Genomic DNA, 19,003 nt, shown 5'->3' on the forward strand with positions numbered 1-19,003 from the left:
AAATATATACTGTATATACTGTAACACACACACACATATATTTTATATATATATATACACACACACACACATTATATATTTACAAACTTTTATGCTAGATGCGATTAATCGCGATTAATCGATTTGACAGCACTAGTACATATACACACACACACACACACACACACACACATAACAGTGTTTGTTATATGTAGTATAAATATGAATTATACTGATTTTAATTTACTGTTCCGGGGGAACATTAATTGTCATGAAAATATTCTATTGATAGTCTTAGTTTTCTTTATGCAGAATATAATTTCTTCAATTTTTCTGTTGATTTTGGGGCGAAATATGACCTGGACAGTTCTTCCCGAAATCCGTCCTAATCCAAGTGGATATTTGAATGGAGCACAATTCACTATTGCCGCCTTGTGCCGTAACACGCCACACTGATAATAAATGTGGTTATGAGTGAATGCTGTATTATGCCATCCCAGTATTAGTGTACTAATGCACATAAACACATGTAAACACGATTCAGAGTGCAAACTTTTCATTAAAATATAGAGTTAGGGTTTAATTAATGATACAAACCCACGATATGTAACACCTCAAAGCAGCAAATTGGCACAAAGTCAGAGAAGTAAGACAGCACAGAAAATAAAAACCCGTCTCCAAAAATAAATAAAGAATTAGAATAAATATCTCAATAAATATATAAACAGGTAATATTTTCCATTGATTACTTTTCAAACTAATAGACACATACATGTTAAAATATGCACATTGGCAGAAATAAACAACCCGAAAAAAGAAAATGAGTATTTAGGTACATCGTTACTTAGAAATTATAGGTTATTGGTTAAATAAATCAAAAGGCACATTTATTAATAGGATGTATGACTAGGGCCCTCAAGGGTGGTCTCATCTCTCAAAGTTCTCTTTTTTCCAGTGCTATTTTTGGGTCTTTTTGTGTTTCTCTACTATTCTGCCCATAAAGAGTGAGTGAGTGAGTGAGTGAGTGTGTGTGAGTGCAAGAGAATGTTTCACGTCTTTGAAAATGGATTGAAATTAGTCCAAATGGACAATGATATGCAATGCATGTTTGTAGATTGAATGGTCCAGTGGTTCATCCTGCTGTAAAAACCCTTTCTTTTAAAGTGACTCTAATGAGCAGTTAATACAACATTGATTCCTACGTAACTTGGAGAAACCTCTTGGAATTGGACATTAGTTCTCCCCCATCACTGATGTCATAATGTAGTCATTGTCCAAAATTGACTACAGGGCTGTGTCTGATTCCCTAACTCCTCATGACTAGCAGCGAGGTAAGACAAGTTTAGGGGAGTTGAAATAGCAGCTTTGAGATAATTTAAAGCAACACTTCGAGGTCCAAACCGTTACGCCGGTCAGCGTTTGAACTGATTGGTCTGAAATCTTTATATTTCTCACTTTAACAACGGGCTTTAACCAGGCAACAAGTTTTCAGTGTCAAGTCATTTGTCCACAGTGAAGATGAAAATATCCTGTAACACAATCACGGCCAATCAGAACACATTTTATGCTTTTGGACCAATGGGATTTTACTGTGGGCGGGGCTAACTGGAACAACACAGACAAAATTGCACTGGTCAGGACACGCGAGGTGCAGTACAACCCATTATAGTTAATGATTGAGTACTTCTCTTGTTGCCATACTAACAGATAAAGTGTTGTGTCACACACAACAGTCCTTTTCTCCTTTATTCTTTACTTCTGACTAATAATAACTAATTTGCACTGAATTTTTGGTGGTGTGTACAACAACATTTCAAGGCCTCGGTTTACATCTGCTGTGCAAATGTTTCAGGACTAGATTATCTCTCAACTTTTTTGGTCTATCCTTTAAATATAGGCAAGATTCTCAGTTGTTGGCAAGTTAAACACAACTATACTCTTAACAGAAGAATGAGCATGTATGTGTCCATATGTGGTGAAAGTGGTGGTTTTGGTGAAACTGCCCTCGATCAGACCGTTCACGTTCCCTGTCCTCGAACAACTAAAAGTGGTACAACATCAAAATGTTCTCCTTCACAAATATGTTCTGGCCGAACGTGCGTGAAAAACCTACCGCAAAGACCATATACAAAACCTCACCACAGCACACAGCCCCCAAAATAAGTCTCTTTCTCCATTTGCCTTACTCTCCTCTGGACATTGAGGTAAAACTCATCAACTTAGAGGTACGAGGGGAGTGTATTTGTTAAATCAATTGCAAAAAAAATAAAAAAAATCTTTCAGTAGTTCAAGTAAAATAAGATACTCAAAATAGGTCTGATAACATTATCTATAAACATTTTTTCATCTCATATTTTCTCCCTAAAAAAAAAAAAAAAAAAAAAAACAGAACCCAGGAGAAAAGAAAACGAACAAATGTTTACACGTCACTGAACCCCATTCACTCCCCACCTCCCGGAGACGACCCCTGACCCCAACGACCAGCAAATCAGAGAGCAACCTCCCCGAACCCATGCACCCACCGCCGGTACGAGCGAGAAGGGTCCGAGCGCAGAATAGAAAGAGCGGAATGCAGCAGACGGCCTCGGTGGGGGCGAGGGGATATTATCGTGAAGGTTTATGTAGGAGATCTGGCTCTACGGCTGTTCCTCCTTGTGCTCCCGTCCCGTCACAATAAGCCCCGCCCACGCGCCCTCCCCCCGCTCAGGCCTCATCGCACGGCCTTGTGCTTCCCTCCGCAGCAGCCGCATCTCTCCCCACAGCGCAGGCATGCGTGCAGGGGCAGGTAGCAGCACATGCAGGGCACGAAAAGAGACAGCACCAGCAGCGCCGTCCAGCGGGCACAGCACAGCGGGTGCGGCCCGCCGCCCATCGAGTCCTCGCACGAGCACGGCTCCCAGAACTCGCCCTCGGAGTCCGACATGCAGTGGTAGAGCAGGCTCTCTGCGCACCACACGCACGTCCACTGGCGCAGGCAGTGTAGCGCGGGGTCCGGGGCGTCCCGGCAGCGGCCCCGTCCGTTCTCGGAGGCGCTGAAGACGGAGCGGCAGTACACGCAGCGGGACGAGCAGGAGGAGGAGCCCTGTGGGCAGGAGCTGTCGTCGTCCGGAGAGATGGCTTCCCCTCCGCCGCCCCCGCGCCTGCGAGTCCGAGAGCGTGGCGTGGCGAGAGAGGCGTGGATGCAGCAGGGAGAGGGCGAGCCTTTACCCGTCTCCTGAGGGGAGCCGCTGGCCGACGACACCCCCGGCACGGCGTTGGGCATGCAGGTGGGCGAAGAGTTGCACTGAGAACCTTTGGTGTCCAGCATGACGGTGACCTCGCAGCCTGTGGTGCCCACGCCGGCCAGCTCCTTCTCGAAGCGCACCACACACAGCTCGGTCTTGTCCTGGCTGCCGCTCACCACCACGCCCCCCGTCAGCCCGCCCACCTTGGTCCGCGTGGCGCCGGCGCGTCGATAGTCCTCGTAGCCGCGTGTTCCCCACAGGTCCTTGCAGGGGTCCAGGCTGCGGAGATCCCCTTCCTCCAGCAGGGAGATGGTGGGCGAGAGCGGGGAGAGGGGAGAGGAGGCAGGGGGCGCTGTGGGGGGGGTCGGGGGGGCCGGAGGCGGCGGAGGGGGTGCCGGAGGGTTCAACACGGCGGTAACTTGGGTGAGCTGGTGCTGGGCGGGTCGGGTATGGATCTGCGGTGAGAGAAGAGTGAGGACTGAATGTAACTCAAATCATTCATTCAAAAATACAATAAGAACACAGCTCATTCATACAGTGACTTAAATACACCAATTCACATCATTTCTGAATTAAATTTCATTTTTATATTAAAGTAAAAAATTTAGGGGTTGATACAACTGTCCTGTGGTGTGTGACCAGCATGCAACAAAAAAAGAAAATCCTACAAACATACTATTTATGAATTATTAATTCATGATATTTGTACAAAAAGAATGCTTTTTATCTTAAAAATATAAAGTATATATTTAAATTAAAACATTTGCTTAGTACATTCACGTGTGTTAAAATGTTATTACTTTAAATCTTTGAGTCATTAAATCTACACCTTTTTTTTGTAAATGGAATAAAAGGTTTTTAAAACCATGAAATCGACATGAATAAAAAGAGTATATTTCTAAGAACTTGGCATGTGTGCTTAAAAAAAGATTTTTGATTTTAAAACCTCCCCTCCCCCCCCCCTTTCCATTGTGGGAACACCGTTGACCAATATAACTGAATAAATATTGCTGGAATCAACTGGAATCAACTTTCAAGCAATGTGAATGTCCTTTACCTGGGCCGGGGTCTGTGTCGTGACGACGTGACCTGTCCCGTACGCGAACTCCTCCGTGGAGCGCACAAAACAGGTGGAGGAGGACTCGCTGGTCACAATGGTAATGGGTTTGGGCAGCATCTCTTTTCTGCTGTTGGACGACGACTCACTCCCTGTATGAGACTGAGACAGACTGCAAGTCATCAAACATGCAGAACCACCTAATGCTAAAGCCGACAGGATGTACACAAGATGGAGGAAATACGGTGTAGAGATGACTGGTGTAGTTTGGATCGCCTTGTATTATGAATGAATCGTTCAATCATGACTCTGCTTTGACTTTATGTAAAACTGTTCGGTGCAAAAAGTGACCAAGTTGCTAAATAATTAGCAAGATTATAGATAGGAAATGGTAGAGTGATTTATTACATTTTGATTAATATTGATGATTACAAAGACAGTTTTCTTTGGAATAACATGCACTGATAAATCGTGCATAACGAATCCAGGAACATACAGTATATTAACTTTCCCTGCCATTGACGGAAATTTCTGGCTTTCCATGTTTTCACTTTTAAACAGTAGGGGGCACTATTACGATCAAAACACAGGCAAAGAAGAAGCAGAAACAAGCAATCATATGCATATGTAAAATAATGTGATCATCAACATTAATCTGCATATAAATCAAAACTGCCAAACGTTACTGAATGAAATATCGACCCAGGACGAGCTATAGGACTGTGAAGATTTGGGGGTGTTGATAGACTCGATCTACTCCATCTATGTTTTGATCGTCGTTCTGAATCCCAGTCTTTGATAAAAAACGTATTTCCTCAGCTTTTTGCTCAAAAAGTTGCTTTTTTTAATGAAATTTAGAACATCTTAAAAACTAGAATAACAGCAGAGGCTTTACTCTTTCTTTTGACATATTGCATGTTCAGATATTCATACAACAAAATATTCTGGAGGCCATGACATTTTAGTGAAAATGATCAAAAACGCTTCCGGTGGCTGGCAACTTTTTTTTTTTTTTTCGATGGCGAGGAAAGAGTTAAGAAAATAAATAGGGTCAATTTTGGTTTTACTGCCTTCAATGTCTCTGATGACTTTACAGGGATCTAGGCACGAAAGAGTACTGTAAATCTCAGATAGACGCGAAGATGAACCAGATACTTTGAAGCACTTTGACGTGATAAAAACACTCACTGCTTGACCATCATCCTCGGTGTCGCCCTCTTCAGGAGTCGAGGAGGATGGCGAGTCGGATCCTGCAGGAAAATGTTAAAAATGAACAAACAAAAAAAAATCATCTAAAACACATTAGACATTTGCACTATCCTTTCATGGCATCGTCTTCTCTGGACTGGTACATTTAGAGGCCATAACAACAGGGTTACTAGGTATTAAAACTGACTGACACATACTCAATGTAAACTACATTCATTTCTTTGGCTCCAGCTTCCTGGTCTCTATCTTTTGCTGCTCTGTACCTCTGTCCAGCTTATCAAGGACACTTTGAAGCCCCCTCTCGAAGGAGATGGCATCAGCTGGACTCTGGAAGGTCAGACCAAACTTCCTCTCCTCCACACGCCAGTGATGGAAGATGGGGTTCACCTTGTTGTAGACCAGACCCTTTTGAATGGCGCATTCCAGCACAGGCTACATGAAGAAAGAGAGGCGGGTCACTTGCGGGCCACTCGTGAGGGCGACTACTAAATTGCTACAACTACCGGGACTGTCAGGCTGAGGGAACATCAGTGCACTCAAAGACAGGCATGAACACACACGCACACACTCACTGCTCGATCGCGTAGCCGTTCTCCGCGTATGACGTACTCTCTCCGCCCACGACCTTCAGAGCTCCGCCCCTTACAAATGATCACGTGACTGAGGCCGCCACCTCCAAGGGGCACCCAGCCACCACTAGAATCGTCACGTGTCATCACCACCGCTCGGACACGCACACTGTTAGGGGAGTAAAAGGAGTGAGTGCGCTAGCCAGCTGAGCACAAACACCCACACACACAGACACACACACACAGACTTTGAGACAAAGGCCGTTAAAGAAGAAAACGCAACCATCAGTATAACATATGGAAATATCCTTAAAATAAAGGTAAATGGCAAATAATAGAGAAAAGACACTGCGTTACAGAGACACGGTGTAAAGATGTGTAAAGGAAGTAACGTTATCAGCCTGCAATATCCACTCAAAGCTACAATATGTAATTTTTTTCGCCGCTAGGGGTCGCTAACCGCTTACAATAACAAACGACGCATAAGCGGAATTATGGAACTTGTCGTCATGCCGAAGGATCTAATAATGTTTATGGATGAGTGAATATACATGACCGTGGTGTGAAGCAGGGCGCGATTGCTAATGAGAGACATCAGTGCCACACGCGAGTCCCGCGGATATAAAAGAATAAGGACATTTAATTCTACCGAACTACCCGCAAGTGCTGAATTACTACTCACAAAGGTCAGTTTATTATACGAATGAAACTTGTGAGGTAACAAGAAACTGCATTTGAGTGTGTTTAAAGTTATAATGTTATTCTATGTGTTAGTTCATCTGTATGAGACTAGCAGTAAGCTAGATCAACATTAAAATAACATACTGATCATATTCTAACATTTCACCATGTTGAGCTAAATAACATTGATTCGTTTTAAGTATATTTGCTCACCTGTCTAATAAAGTACGTGCAAGAGCGGCGTCTCTGTCAAGTCAAAGTTAGTCGCGGACATGGAGCTCTCGGCATCTCGAAAACGCCACCCTGATATTGATCCTCGTTTTAGTTCTCCTTTTGTCCCAAAGTCTGCTTGCCATGGTCCATAATGTTTGAACGAAACAACAACAGCATGAGCGTGCCGCTAGACGTAACGCAGTTGTCCACGTCATGTCAGTATGAGCGCCGGACACCAGGGATAACGCGGATATTACGTCATTGACAGGCGACAAGTGAACAGGGACGAGCCATTATATAAAATTGTTAAATCTTTGGGAACTTTTGGGATATTGTAAGTACACAACTGCAGGAAATATATCACACTGTGCAAGTGATTTTTGGATATTTTATTACAAAAATCTTACATATTGTAGCTTTAAATTAGCGTTCGTCAAAATTTAATTACATTAAAAATAAAATGATTATTCATTTGTTAAAATTGTCGTTCATAACCCATTTTGCTTCTGTAATGCTTCTGGATGCATTCCCAAGTGAAACTGAATAGTCAGTGAGAAAAAAAGGCAAGGTGGGACACTGGATTTTATCCAGTTGAAGATTATTGGATCATGAAAAGTAGATGTTAAAGTGGTTGGACATCATCGGAAGAAAGGCTGTTTCAGACAATGAGCAAGTTATTACATTTTAAAGAAAAGATTACAAAGACAAACATATTATTGTTAGAAAGCACTAAGGAATTGGCGGAAATTTCCCAGGTATACTTAGTAGTGAAAATGCCTTGAACACAATCTTCCTTTCTTTTCAACATGAAAAAATTCAAGCCAGCCAATTGCAGCCAGTTTGGGGCTAGAAAACAGGGTTTTGGGAGGGATCTTTTGCCTACAATGGCATTTAATGTAGTCTCTCATTCACCGCTATAGAAATTTATCCAGCTATGACGACTTACGCTTCTGAGAAACCCGTAAATGTGAAAAGGGTCAATATGTGATGGTCACAGCTGGCAGAAGACACATGACTGGAGGAGAGGATGAACCATGTTAGGCTCTTTTCCCTTCCCACGCCATGATGACGTTAGTCCAAATCATTTCAGTCATTTGAGAGGTGGTTATTACAATTTGATCAAATATTTTGAAGACGTTTGAATTAATGTGTACTTATGAGTACTTAAAATCAGTCAGAGCTAGAAATGTATCTTCATATTTACAGGTAAAGCTTCATATTATGGGTAGACTACTTTCTTTGACCCCCTCAACATCTTATTTTGATGCCCTTCAGGGGGGATCAAGCCTTCTTTGGGAGGAACCTTAAATCGCACCCTGATTATGAGTGGTCCACAGAGCCATAAAATACATTAAACGTGTAGGGTCAATTCTTATGTTGGTGTTAAAGGTGCTGTAATTGATTTTATCCCTTTTGACAACATCTGCCAGATTTAGCCATTAATTAGACACATCCCTTCTCCCGCCCAAAAAATATGTCAGCAAAGCAAACCCGAACTTTCTATGGATTGACAGGACGAGATCTCGTTTCTGATTGGCTAAAAAAGGGCGGGCCGCTCCCCCTGACTAGTTTTGCGATGACAGAGACAGGTGTGATTTGTCAAGACACCCATTTCAGTGATATCTGTCAGGTAAAAATGCATTTTATGTGTGTGGTATTAAAAAAAATCGTCCTTTAAAATCATGTAGGCTACTGTAAGTACTACATTCTTAAAGGGATACAGGTGAATTTTGAATGATTTCTTGAGACAAGATGGTGTGGTATGGTGGCGAGGACTGATTTATTGTGTTAAATGGAATGAATAATCTTAAATCACACCGTCATGTGTGCTTTTGTGTATTCCATAAACTGTAGGTTCAGTCTAGAATATATAAACAGTGAAGCACGATTATAACAATGGGAGGAAACAGCGCGATTTTTTAATGGACGGTCACGTGGGCGAGGAAAATCTAATCACACTTTCCGCGCGCACACGGAACAAGCGTTTACAGCCATCGCTCATTTCTGTAGAAAAGTCCTTAATATAGCCATTCTACATTCACACAATGACACCAATATAAAACAACAAAGGACATAATGGCTCCATATGTTAATATGAGGGAGTAGCACAAAGAAAGAAACCGTAAATAAATGAATGGCCTGAGGGGAATGAAATGTGTGGAGAGATGATGAGGGAGAGGGTGGGAGATGAAGAGTTATATTCCTCCCTGAGATGTATCAATGAACGCGCCCATTCGCCATAAAGGCCCTCGTAGCGGTTTTCCAGTCCGACAAGCTCCATTACAATAAACGCTATGAAATCACATCCATTTTGATTCAGAGCCCCATTTGTATTATTTTGAACGGTTTCCGTTATTATAAGCCATTGCACCGTCATATCGTCCGATCAACACGCGTTCACGCGCACTCATTCGTTCATCCCGCTGTTTTATGAATGAATAAAACTACATATATGCTACAGCACAGCGAATTCAATGGGCAGATGAGTGGGTGAAAGGAGGATATGGACAAGAAGAAGAAGAAGAAGAAGAGAAGCGCTGGGGGGAGGGGGAGACATGAAGAGGAGGAGGGGGGTGAGAGAAAAATCACATTTCATTCATAAAGTTTGGCTTTAAAAATCATAATGAAACTCGAGACGCGTTGATAAAAGCATCCCTCCGCGCCTCCATCCCGCCAATGTGTTCCCGACGCCAGAAAACTCGCCATAATTCGTCGATTTTTTAACGACACGTTTTATAATTCATGGATGTATTTGGTGGTTATACGTGGAGCCTCCTCACACACCATCCTCGAGACAAAAAGCCGTCTCTTACTGCACCCTATGCGCGGCGTTGAAGGCGTTTTAGATAGTGCACTTCAGATAAGGCCCATTCATTGGCGATATTCATCAAATGTTGGATGTATATGGAGAATATGGTGTACAGTGTTGATAGCCATAGCTGCGTAATAGTGTTTATGAGCATCTAACATCAGATGGTCTCGCGTGAGCATCTTACAGTCCATTAGAGGTGCTGCAAATCAATCAGTCTGTTCTGGTCAAATAAAAATGCATGGACTTACTCGCCCTCCATGGCTCGGTGTTGCCCGCCGCTTCGAGCTGGCTGCCCCCCGGTCTCTCGTCTTTTTTATTCCCCTTCTTACCGAACACACACACTCGCGCGCGCGTGCGTTCTCACACTCATACACACACACACACACGCGCGCGCGCGTTCTCACACTCTCGCTCACATACGCACGCACACACAGTCTCTCTTTCACTCACTCCTTGTGCTCGCTGCTGCTCTCATTTTCTTGTCTTTCTCTGTCCACCTTCATATGGTTTCGGATGGGCTCGAGGATGCAGCAGCCATTTTCCACCGGCAGCATCATCATCATCGTCCTCCCTCTCTCGCTCCCTCCCTCCTTCGCTCTCTCTCTCTCAATCACTCCCTCCCTCTCTCTCTCTCTCTCTCTCTCTCTACCTGTCTACAGCAGTACTCACACACTCATATTAAACACACTCGTGGATGGACACAGTGTCCCCGAATGGGAGTTGCATCGGTCCAGTTTTGTTGCTGTCAGGACATTTGGAGCGATATGGCTCTAAAAATGTCCATGTGCTCAAGCAATCACCATTGTTAAATCTGAAAAGAGAGTGACTATTAATGTTAGAAAGATAAATCTTCAATAGTAACATTGCGAATAGTGCACAAACTCAGTTAATATAGTGCAGAGCCTCAGTACCTTGGACAGCTCTCATACAGCTCTATACGCCATGACAGAATTCACAGCAGCGAGTCTCCATTCATCTCCAACTCCCCATTCATGTTCACTGATAGCCCACCATTGATAAACAGCCACGCCAGCGTCGAGCCTTTATTACTCAAATAAACAGTCCGTCTCGCTCTCTTTCAACAATTTGGGGAAAGTACATTAAGCTACAGCACGGTAGAGCTTAACTAATACATGTTTGCTATATTAAAAGTCATCAATTGAACAATGAATGTTTGCGCGCGAATTTAATTGCGCGGTTTAATTCAAATATGTGACCGTTAAAAAAAAAACAGTCAAAAGAACAACGGAAAACGCTATGTGGAAACTTTAATAGCCTAGTAGTGAATATTCAGAATTTCTAGATGTTTTTGTTTCATAATTCGTTCAAACGGGGCAAACGTCATACTTTCATATTACTGACAAATATTGCTCTTTCTTTTACTTGTTCAATTAGTCTTATATTATATTATTCCTCTGTAACAGCTGTTCCTTTTTAATTTATTACAACAATACAAAAATGTACACATTTACACAAAAATGCCAGTGTATATAACATCCATTCATTAATCAAAAAGTCTAACAATATTACAAGTTCTCGTTGCTTTTAATTGACAAAATGTTCTCCAAAAAGGAGCTGTAGTCCTTGGTCTCCTGGAAAAAAACTATGAAATTTGGCTTGGACCCTGAACATTTCTTCTTGAGTTTATATATATATATAAAGTTGTACAAGAAAAATAACTTATTTTATTTTCATTGGAATAATACATTTATCAAAATTATTCATCTTGAATATAATATCTGTTTTCCATCCAGGGGCGTAATTTGTGTGTGTGGGGGGGGGGGGGGGGGGGATAACCCCCCCAATATTTAAATCTATGCATTACAACCCCCCCAATATTTATACCATGATCACATGAAAAATATGCAGACCCAAACTTCAACCCCCCCCAATGTTCAAACCAAATCTACGCCCTTGTTTCCATCTAATACAATTTTACATATCCTAAATCTGTTTTTACACAATTACAAAAACGATGGACAATATTATTTTTCTGTAGTACAAAATCACAGAAATAATCAGTTATCAACAATTAACTCTTACAGCTGGATATATACCTTTTGATTAGGTTTAGAATTTATGGAATTCATAAAATAATTTGATAATATTCCAGTCCCAAAGACAAATGGTTTATCTTATAAGGTTTTGAGTCAAAACTCCAGCATTGGTTTTGTATGTTTTAAACTCGTAGTTTAACGTTTTATATGTTGTAACTGTTTAGCCAAAACAGAATATGGTTTGAAAGTGAAGATGTTTGAATTTTTATACAAAACTATTGCTGGAAAAATGACCTCTGATTCAAAACCTTCTCGTTTCTGGGACATACTGTCCACATGACCCATGTGACAACTGACCCCATTCTCCTCTAAAATACTTAAATCTGTACAGTATCATGAACAGTATGATAGGAGAGATGCCCAGACCAACATGTCGGCTGCTGCATTCACAATAACATGTTGTTAAATTAAAACCTTCGAGAGAGGAAGGGCCCTCAACAGGATCCAAGAGAGGAAAGGTTAAAGTCTGTGCTAACAAGGGCAGATCTTTTATTAGACAGCACACATTGTACCTGAAATGCTGAGGGAAATTGCGTCTACAACCAAAAAGACACCAGCTTGGGTACCAGTCCAGCTCCACGTAAAGCCAACGTGCTGAAGTGCAAGAAAACATGCGGCAGACCTCAGCAAACTCAAGAGGGTGGAAATAAGGACACACAAGGAAGCAATAAAGGAAATAATTGCTCTTTTTTCTTGAAATGCAATGCAAAATGAACAATTTTAATTATTTTAATACAAGTGTATTCAGTTTGCTCAACTATCATGACATTGCCACAATAATAATAATAAAAAACAAAATCCTATTATTGGACTTTTTCTGTTTTTGTCATTCTTAAATATAAAGGTTTCAAAAGGTTTTTTGTTTGTTTTGCATTGAAGCCAAGAAAAAAACATTTTGGGTTCCAGTTCTTAAAACCATTTTTCTTGGAGTGAAGAACATTTTAAAAATCTAAGAATTAATTTCCACTATAAAGAACCTTTTATGGAATGGAAAGTTTCCATGAATGTTAAAAGTTCTTCATGGAACCATCAATGCCAATACAGAACCTTTATTTTTAAGAGTCTGGTTAAATATTACCCAGATATTAGTTTTTGCATTAGATGTCTCCTGGTTTTCTTTTATAGAATTGAATAAAACAAGAGGCTCATTCTTATTGTCAAAAGAAGCTTCCCAACAATCACCCCAGCACGACAGTAGAGAAAGATTGTGAACGCTCAGGCCCCGGGGATCTGACACCAGAAACACTCAGAAAACCCTCTGCCCTCAACTAGGATCTAAACTGGTTGATGTTCCTCCCTCACGTGAAAGTGGAAAACCAGCATGAAGGACGAAAGGCAAGACCACAGAGAACACAACCACTGCAGACACTTACAATACTGACCCACACCAAAGCCACCAACACATCATCTAGAATCTGCCACTGTGGTTGTCCACACTGGGAGAAGCACCTTTACTTAAGAAAAGCACTAATACTCTAGATAAATAAATCTGATAGTCTTGCATGCAGCACAACTGCATTTGCTGGCCTTCACAGACACCAGTGATGGTTTCTATTGGAAAAGTCAATGTGGTGATACCTTGGCTTGACACCATGAATCCATGGACCATTCATCTTGAGAACCACCTAATGATTTAAATGAAGCCAATCTCAATACTCGACTATGCTCCACCATAGTCCTTCGATTCTTAAAAAAGGCCTAGAGAAACACACCCTGAGTATGTGCCAAGCCCAAGGCAAAACAGAATGAAACTGAAATTAGAGAATGAAACAAACATAAGCACATCCTGAAGAGCCCTGTATATATATATATATATATATATATATATATATATATATATATACAGCAAACCCAACAGCCTCAACATCATATGCATGTTAAAGTGTATCTTAATGTTGGTTGTCTAGCCTGAACATGAACTAAACATCGTACAGCATCCATTGCAAACAGTGCCGTCCTCTTCTGTGATTCTTCAGACAACATATTTTTCATTTAGAAGACCTACTTACCTCTGATTTATTTTTTATTTTGTTTTACATCTGAGACAAATACACTAACATGTTTCACAGTAGTTCCTGCATCTAATTAGTACAACATAAATGACAACATGCTACTCATTCAGTGCTTCAGAAGACATTTTATAAAAGAGTCACACAAAAAAACATTTTATTTATCAGAATTGTCAATGCCTCGTGACAATTTAGGGGAGGGATCATCCCATTACAGGACAAAAAAAAAACATAACCAATTACAAAACATCTGCAAACTTTTAACTGCAATCATCACGCTGTTGCTAGGATACAAGGCAAGGGCAAAAGAGTATAATAATTCAATGAACACTCCTAGGGCAACAATGAATAAGCACTGAAGTTTAGCTGCTGCCGACAACATCCATCTCAAGCATGCCAGCCAGACCCACTTCTCTTCACAAACTCACTCTTGATAAAAACCATCAGACCTTGCTGAGAGGAACAACATGTGAATATTCAAAATAGGACAGATTAAACGTTTATCCCAACCCCCCTCCAAAAAAAACCCTTTTGAGATCCAGTCATTAGATAAGAAATGCAAGAAGGTTCTTGAAAACAGATGACACACCCACCAGACAATCATACAGAGAGATCCTGACACCGGTAGATATTGATATTGAAGTGTAGGTCAAAGCGTTCTGGTCTCATCCTCTGAGAGCCATTATTAGCGGCTGTGTCATCCGGTGTCTGAACTGAGTACAGATATAGGGCTACTGTACAACGGTTTTATTTGGATAAACAAATGTGAACCTTTATGTATACACGTGTCTAAATGCTGCCAGATCCACACTACACAATCATTTCCAGCTGCCTCGCATACTCGATGACTTGTTGGGCCAGTTCTGTGGAGGGGATGTTCACTTCCTCTGTCTTTTGGTGCTGGGTACTGAACGAGTAGTATCCATCAGGACTCTGGGTCCATCCTCTCTGCAGAGCACAAAAAGCATATTAATATCCATTCATCAAATAACATAAAGATTAAACAATAGAGTATGTGCGATTATTGATGAATCATCTGATCGCGGTAATTTGATCTAATATGCAATTACTGCAATAACTGTGCAGTTAATTTTCACATTTAGTGAAAAAAAAAAAAAAAGTGCAATGAAAGTGCTTAACATTTTTTCCATTATATGCGTAATAGTGGAGTCAAGCCCCCTTCGCACCGCTAGCGACAAAGCAACATGATCCCATTCGTTTTCAATGGAGCGCTGGCGACAGTGAGCGTTGGCGTGTCAAGCGACGGGAGTCAGTTTGACAGTTTATTGACAGTTTGGGGAGACCCTGTTACGAGGGAGGACCAGATTTGACATGACACAGGAAAGACATGACGGTCCCGGAGCGATTTCATTGTTTTATATGGTTTGACTGTAACCACATACATTGATATAATAAAATGTTATATTTTTGGATCTTCAAAATCTTTTGTTTTTTATATTTAAAAAAACAAAAAGTCGCTGGCAGTGTGAACGGGGAACATAATCCAGGGAGTAAAGAATATAAACAAATTGTTATAAAGTACACAAGATTAGATATGTCCTACTTCACAAGAAATAAGGGTTTGTGGGTTTAATGTATAATATTAGAAATAATTGATAAATGCATGTTAAATACTATAAATTTTCAAAGCATTAAAGTAAAAAATATGGGCCTGTTCTATAATCATTTTTATTATTATATTATATACAATTCCAAGTCAAATATAATGCATTAGGACTTGTGGTGTGTTCACACTTGTACACTTGATCCAGACCAAAAAAAAGAAAAAAAGAAAACATTTAGTCCTGGTCAAATTAGCGTTCACATTGGAATTTTTAACATCAAACTTAAAGATACCGAACCTAAAGACATGATAGAGTTATATTCATAACCTGATTGGTCGGCTTTTATCACGTATATTTTGTGACGGAACTTCCAAACATCCAAAACAATGCTGTGTTCAGGGCTAAATGCACTTGTTGCATGTGCATAGCCTACATATGATGCTATTTTGATCGTGAAGAGCTTATAAAATGTGTAACGAAGTCAAAACAGCAGCAGGTCACACACACACAAACGAAGATCTGCTGCGAGGAGGACGCTTGTACCGAACTGTGATGGGCAACATCGCGACTATGACGAGAAAAAACAGCTTGAGGATTCTGTCCTTTTTAGGGTCGCATCATGTGACATCATGTCCTGTTTTTGAAAAGCTTACATGTCTTTGGTCCGTGATTCGTTTATATTTCATTCGAACCGCACCAGAGTTCGTTTGGAAGCAGACCGAGACCCATCTTTTCAGGGTCAAATGGTCCGCACTAACAGAGCGATCACACCATAGTTTGTTTTAATCAAACCAAACATGCCAAGTGTCAACACACCCTTAATGCAAGTCACAAACCAAACAGAATTAAATCGTTGATTGCAATTATTTGTATGACAATTAATTCTCAGCACAAAATTCATGATCGTGACATGCCAACATTTGACAAACACATTGAACACTTACTTTCTTCGCATATTCAGTCATCTTTTTTGGAGAGGAAAAGAAAAGCACCCGCGTGGCCTCATTGAACTGAATCTGTTCATATGCTTTCTCTATACAACCTGCAATCTCATCTCTATAAACAAAACACAACATATTCAAATGACCAAACGATCCAAAACATAGTTCATCACCAACATTTAGCTATTAAGACTAAGAAAACCCTACCGAATGGTATCAAGAAGAATGTCAATGAAGAAGGTGTAGCTCTCAGCAGGGATGTTTCCTTTGGCAAGGAAGACCTTGTTGTAACTGCCTTCCATCAGATACTGAAATGAAGAAGCAAAAAAGTAGGAAACAAACATTGACAAATGCATTCAATATAAGTGACGAGTTAAAAGTGTCCCACACCTGCTCTAATGAAACTGGGTGTCTGATGTAGACATTGGTCTGGATGTCTTTTGCGCTCAATCTTTCCAGCTCTGTGTGGAACTCAGACACTCTGTTCTGAGAGAGCAGGAAGAGCAAGTTGAGACCCAGTAACTGGTGCCTGTAGGCCGACTCGGGCAACTCCTCCCTGTGACATTGAAGAAGAGAGGAAAGTGTAACAGGAGCAAACAAAAAGCCAGCAAAACAATTCAGGGTAAAACGTGCTGAAACTGATTCCGAATGTCAATTTATTCTCGAGAGAAATACAGAATGCAGTACATGTTCGTTGTATGTGTAATGTATATATAAATATTTACAATATACACGTGATGACCTGCTACAATTGCCCACAATATGACTTTAATCTACCTTTTAAATGTGGCATTTCAGCATAACTGCTGTCAGCACATATTAAAATTTTAATTGTCCTATAATTTGCTTACCCTCAAGCAATCCTAGGAGTATATGACTTTCTTCTTTCAGCTGAACAGTCGGAGTTATATTAAATAATATTCTGGCTTTTCCCAACTTTGTAATGGCATTGAACAGTGCCCAAACTTTTGAAGATCCAAAAAGCATATTCATCCATCATTAAAGTAATCCATATGACTCCAGTGAGTTAATAAATGCCTTCTGAAGCAAAGAGATGAGTTTTGTAAGAAAAATACCGATATCTAAAACTTTATAAACTGTAATCACTATCTCACCTAAGCTTGCGCTATGCCTACGTCATACCTGAGGTCGGAGGTCACCCCTCATAAACACACGGCAGTTGCCGGAAGCCAGTGATTATAGTCTATAAAGTTTTAGATAAGGATATTTTTCTTACTAAAACCCATCGCTTCACTTCAGAAGGCATTTATTGAAAGAAAAAAGTAATATACACCTAGGATGGCTTGAGAGGGAGTAAATTATGGGATAATTTTCATTACTGGCTGAACTATTCCTTTAAGTAAGTAATAAGTGATAGTGAGCAAATAGAAGATGTAAGACCAAAAAATGTCATTACTTGTAATCAAAGTAATAACACTTAAGCTGAGCCATGTAGCGTTCAAAGGAGGGGATGTCTTTCTTCAGGATGCTCCATAGTGCTCCGATCTCCAAAACATCTCCTGTGAAGGAGAAAAAGAAAAGAATAAATATTAATAAATGACTGAAGCAGTTAAAATAGATATATAATTTCAGCTAAAAACAATTGTAAAACCTTCATAAATACTCACTGGCAAGGATAAGTTGCTGTTTGGTTAGTTTGGTCCCAGTAGTCGGAAGAAAGTTCAATTCCAACAGGGATATCTACCAAAATAATAATAATAATAATAATAAAATAATCCACCACAACATAATGAGAATAATTTAAATTAAACATGGCAGACATATAATATGAGATTATATTAATATAGGATTAAATACAATAGGAATCATGACAACTATCAATTGAGGGTCTTTATTTTTCTTCATTATTCAACACGTTAAAAATAAGTTTCCCGAGGAAATGTAATCTGAAACATAAGTAATAAAAAACATTATATAAATTAATTATCAGTTCACAAACGCTGTCATTGTGTTTTACTACTGTATGAATTCGCTGTCTGCTAGCTAACTTGCTACTTTGATGAGGAACAAACCCAAAGCCACAATACAGCTCGCAAAAATGTCAACTGTACTTTATGACATAAATAAACTAAAACACACGCATAACGTGTTTGTCAGTGAGTTGAATGGGAATCGACTGGACCGATCTAGATAGCAGCACTAGCGCTAACTGCTCATCACACTACAAGCACAGCTCATTTCTGCAGTTTAAGAGTAATGTTACCCTTCCATATCATCGGGCGTACCTTTAGCTTGCTCAGGATCTCGCCACATTTGTTAAGATTTGGATTCTTTTTATTCCACTCGGCTTTCAGCGTTTCATACAACCCCGCAGTCTCTTTCAACACAGACGCCATGGTGATTCTGCAAAAAAGTACGACACCGGTCTGACAGAATACGGCAGTACGCTGTCGTAAAGAATGTTGGCGCTACCATGGAAACCAAGAAACGCGGAGGGTGTGAAATTGGGTGATACCATTGCAGTTTGCCTGAAGAATATAGTTCTAGAAATATATAGTTTTCCCTTTTAAAATCTGATAACCTTAACTATTAAGTCAGTTAAGTAACACCAACTGGCTGCATCACATTACAGAACTGATTGTAACTGATGTGTACTTTGTAAAGAAAAGATTACACTTTATTTTAGGGAGTCGTTACATTGTAATTAATTATACACTACTTAAGTA

General features: G+C 40.4%; 2 protein-coding genes across 4 annotated transcripts; both read right to left on the minus strand.

Moving 5' to 3' along the window:
- Nucleotides 1-1,361: 1,361 nt before the first annotated feature.
- On the minus strand, nucleotides 1,362-10,371 carry spred3 (sprouty related EVH1 domain containing 3). Of its 3 annotated transcripts, none has more exons than XM_079874656.1 (6): nucleotides 10,195-10,371; nucleotides 6,042-6,207; nucleotides 5,733-5,901; nucleotides 5,449-5,510; nucleotides 4,261-4,422; nucleotides 1,362-3,658 (listed from the first exon to the last, which is right to left on the minus strand). In XM_079874656.1, the coding sequence occupies exons 1-6, from the start codon at nucleotides 10,305-10,307 to the stop codon at nucleotides 2,690-2,692; spliced, it is 1,641 nt and encodes a 546-aa protein (XP_079730782.1). In that variant the 5' UTR covers nucleotides 10,308-10,371; the 3' UTR covers nucleotides 1,362-2,689. The 3 variants fall into 3 exon arrangements, with proteins under 3 accessions (XP_079730782.1, XP_079730783.1, XP_079730784.1); XM_079874657.1 differs by having other exon boundaries at nucleotides 9,993-10,308; XM_079874658.1 differs by lacking the exons at nucleotides 6,042-6,207; nucleotides 10,195-10,371 and having other exon boundaries at nucleotides 4,261-4,432; nucleotides 5,733-5,857.
- A 3,579-nt stretch (nucleotides 10,372-13,950) lies between these two features.
- psmd8 (proteasome 26S subunit, non-ATPase 8) lies at nucleotides 13,951-18,695 on the minus strand. The gene is made up of 7 exons (XM_079874867.1): nucleotides 18,563-18,695; nucleotides 17,945-18,017; nucleotides 17,734-17,836; nucleotides 16,707-16,872; nucleotides 16,524-16,624; nucleotides 16,320-16,431; nucleotides 13,951-14,758 (listed from the first exon to the last, which is right to left on the minus strand). Exons 1-7 carry the CDS (start codon nucleotides 18,671-18,673, stop codon nucleotides 14,621-14,623), a joined length of 804 nt encoding a protein of 267 aa, XP_079730993.1. The 5' UTR covers nucleotides 18,674-18,695; the 3' UTR covers nucleotides 13,951-14,620.
- Nucleotides 18,696-19,003: the final 308 nt, after the last annotated feature.

This window comes from Squalius cephalus (assembly GCF_949319135.1).
Source record: "Squalius cephalus genome assembly, chromosome: 6".
In the NCBI taxonomy this organism is placed as follows: Eukaryota; Metazoa; Chordata; class Actinopteri; order Cypriniformes; family Leuciscidae; genus Squalius; species Squalius cephalus.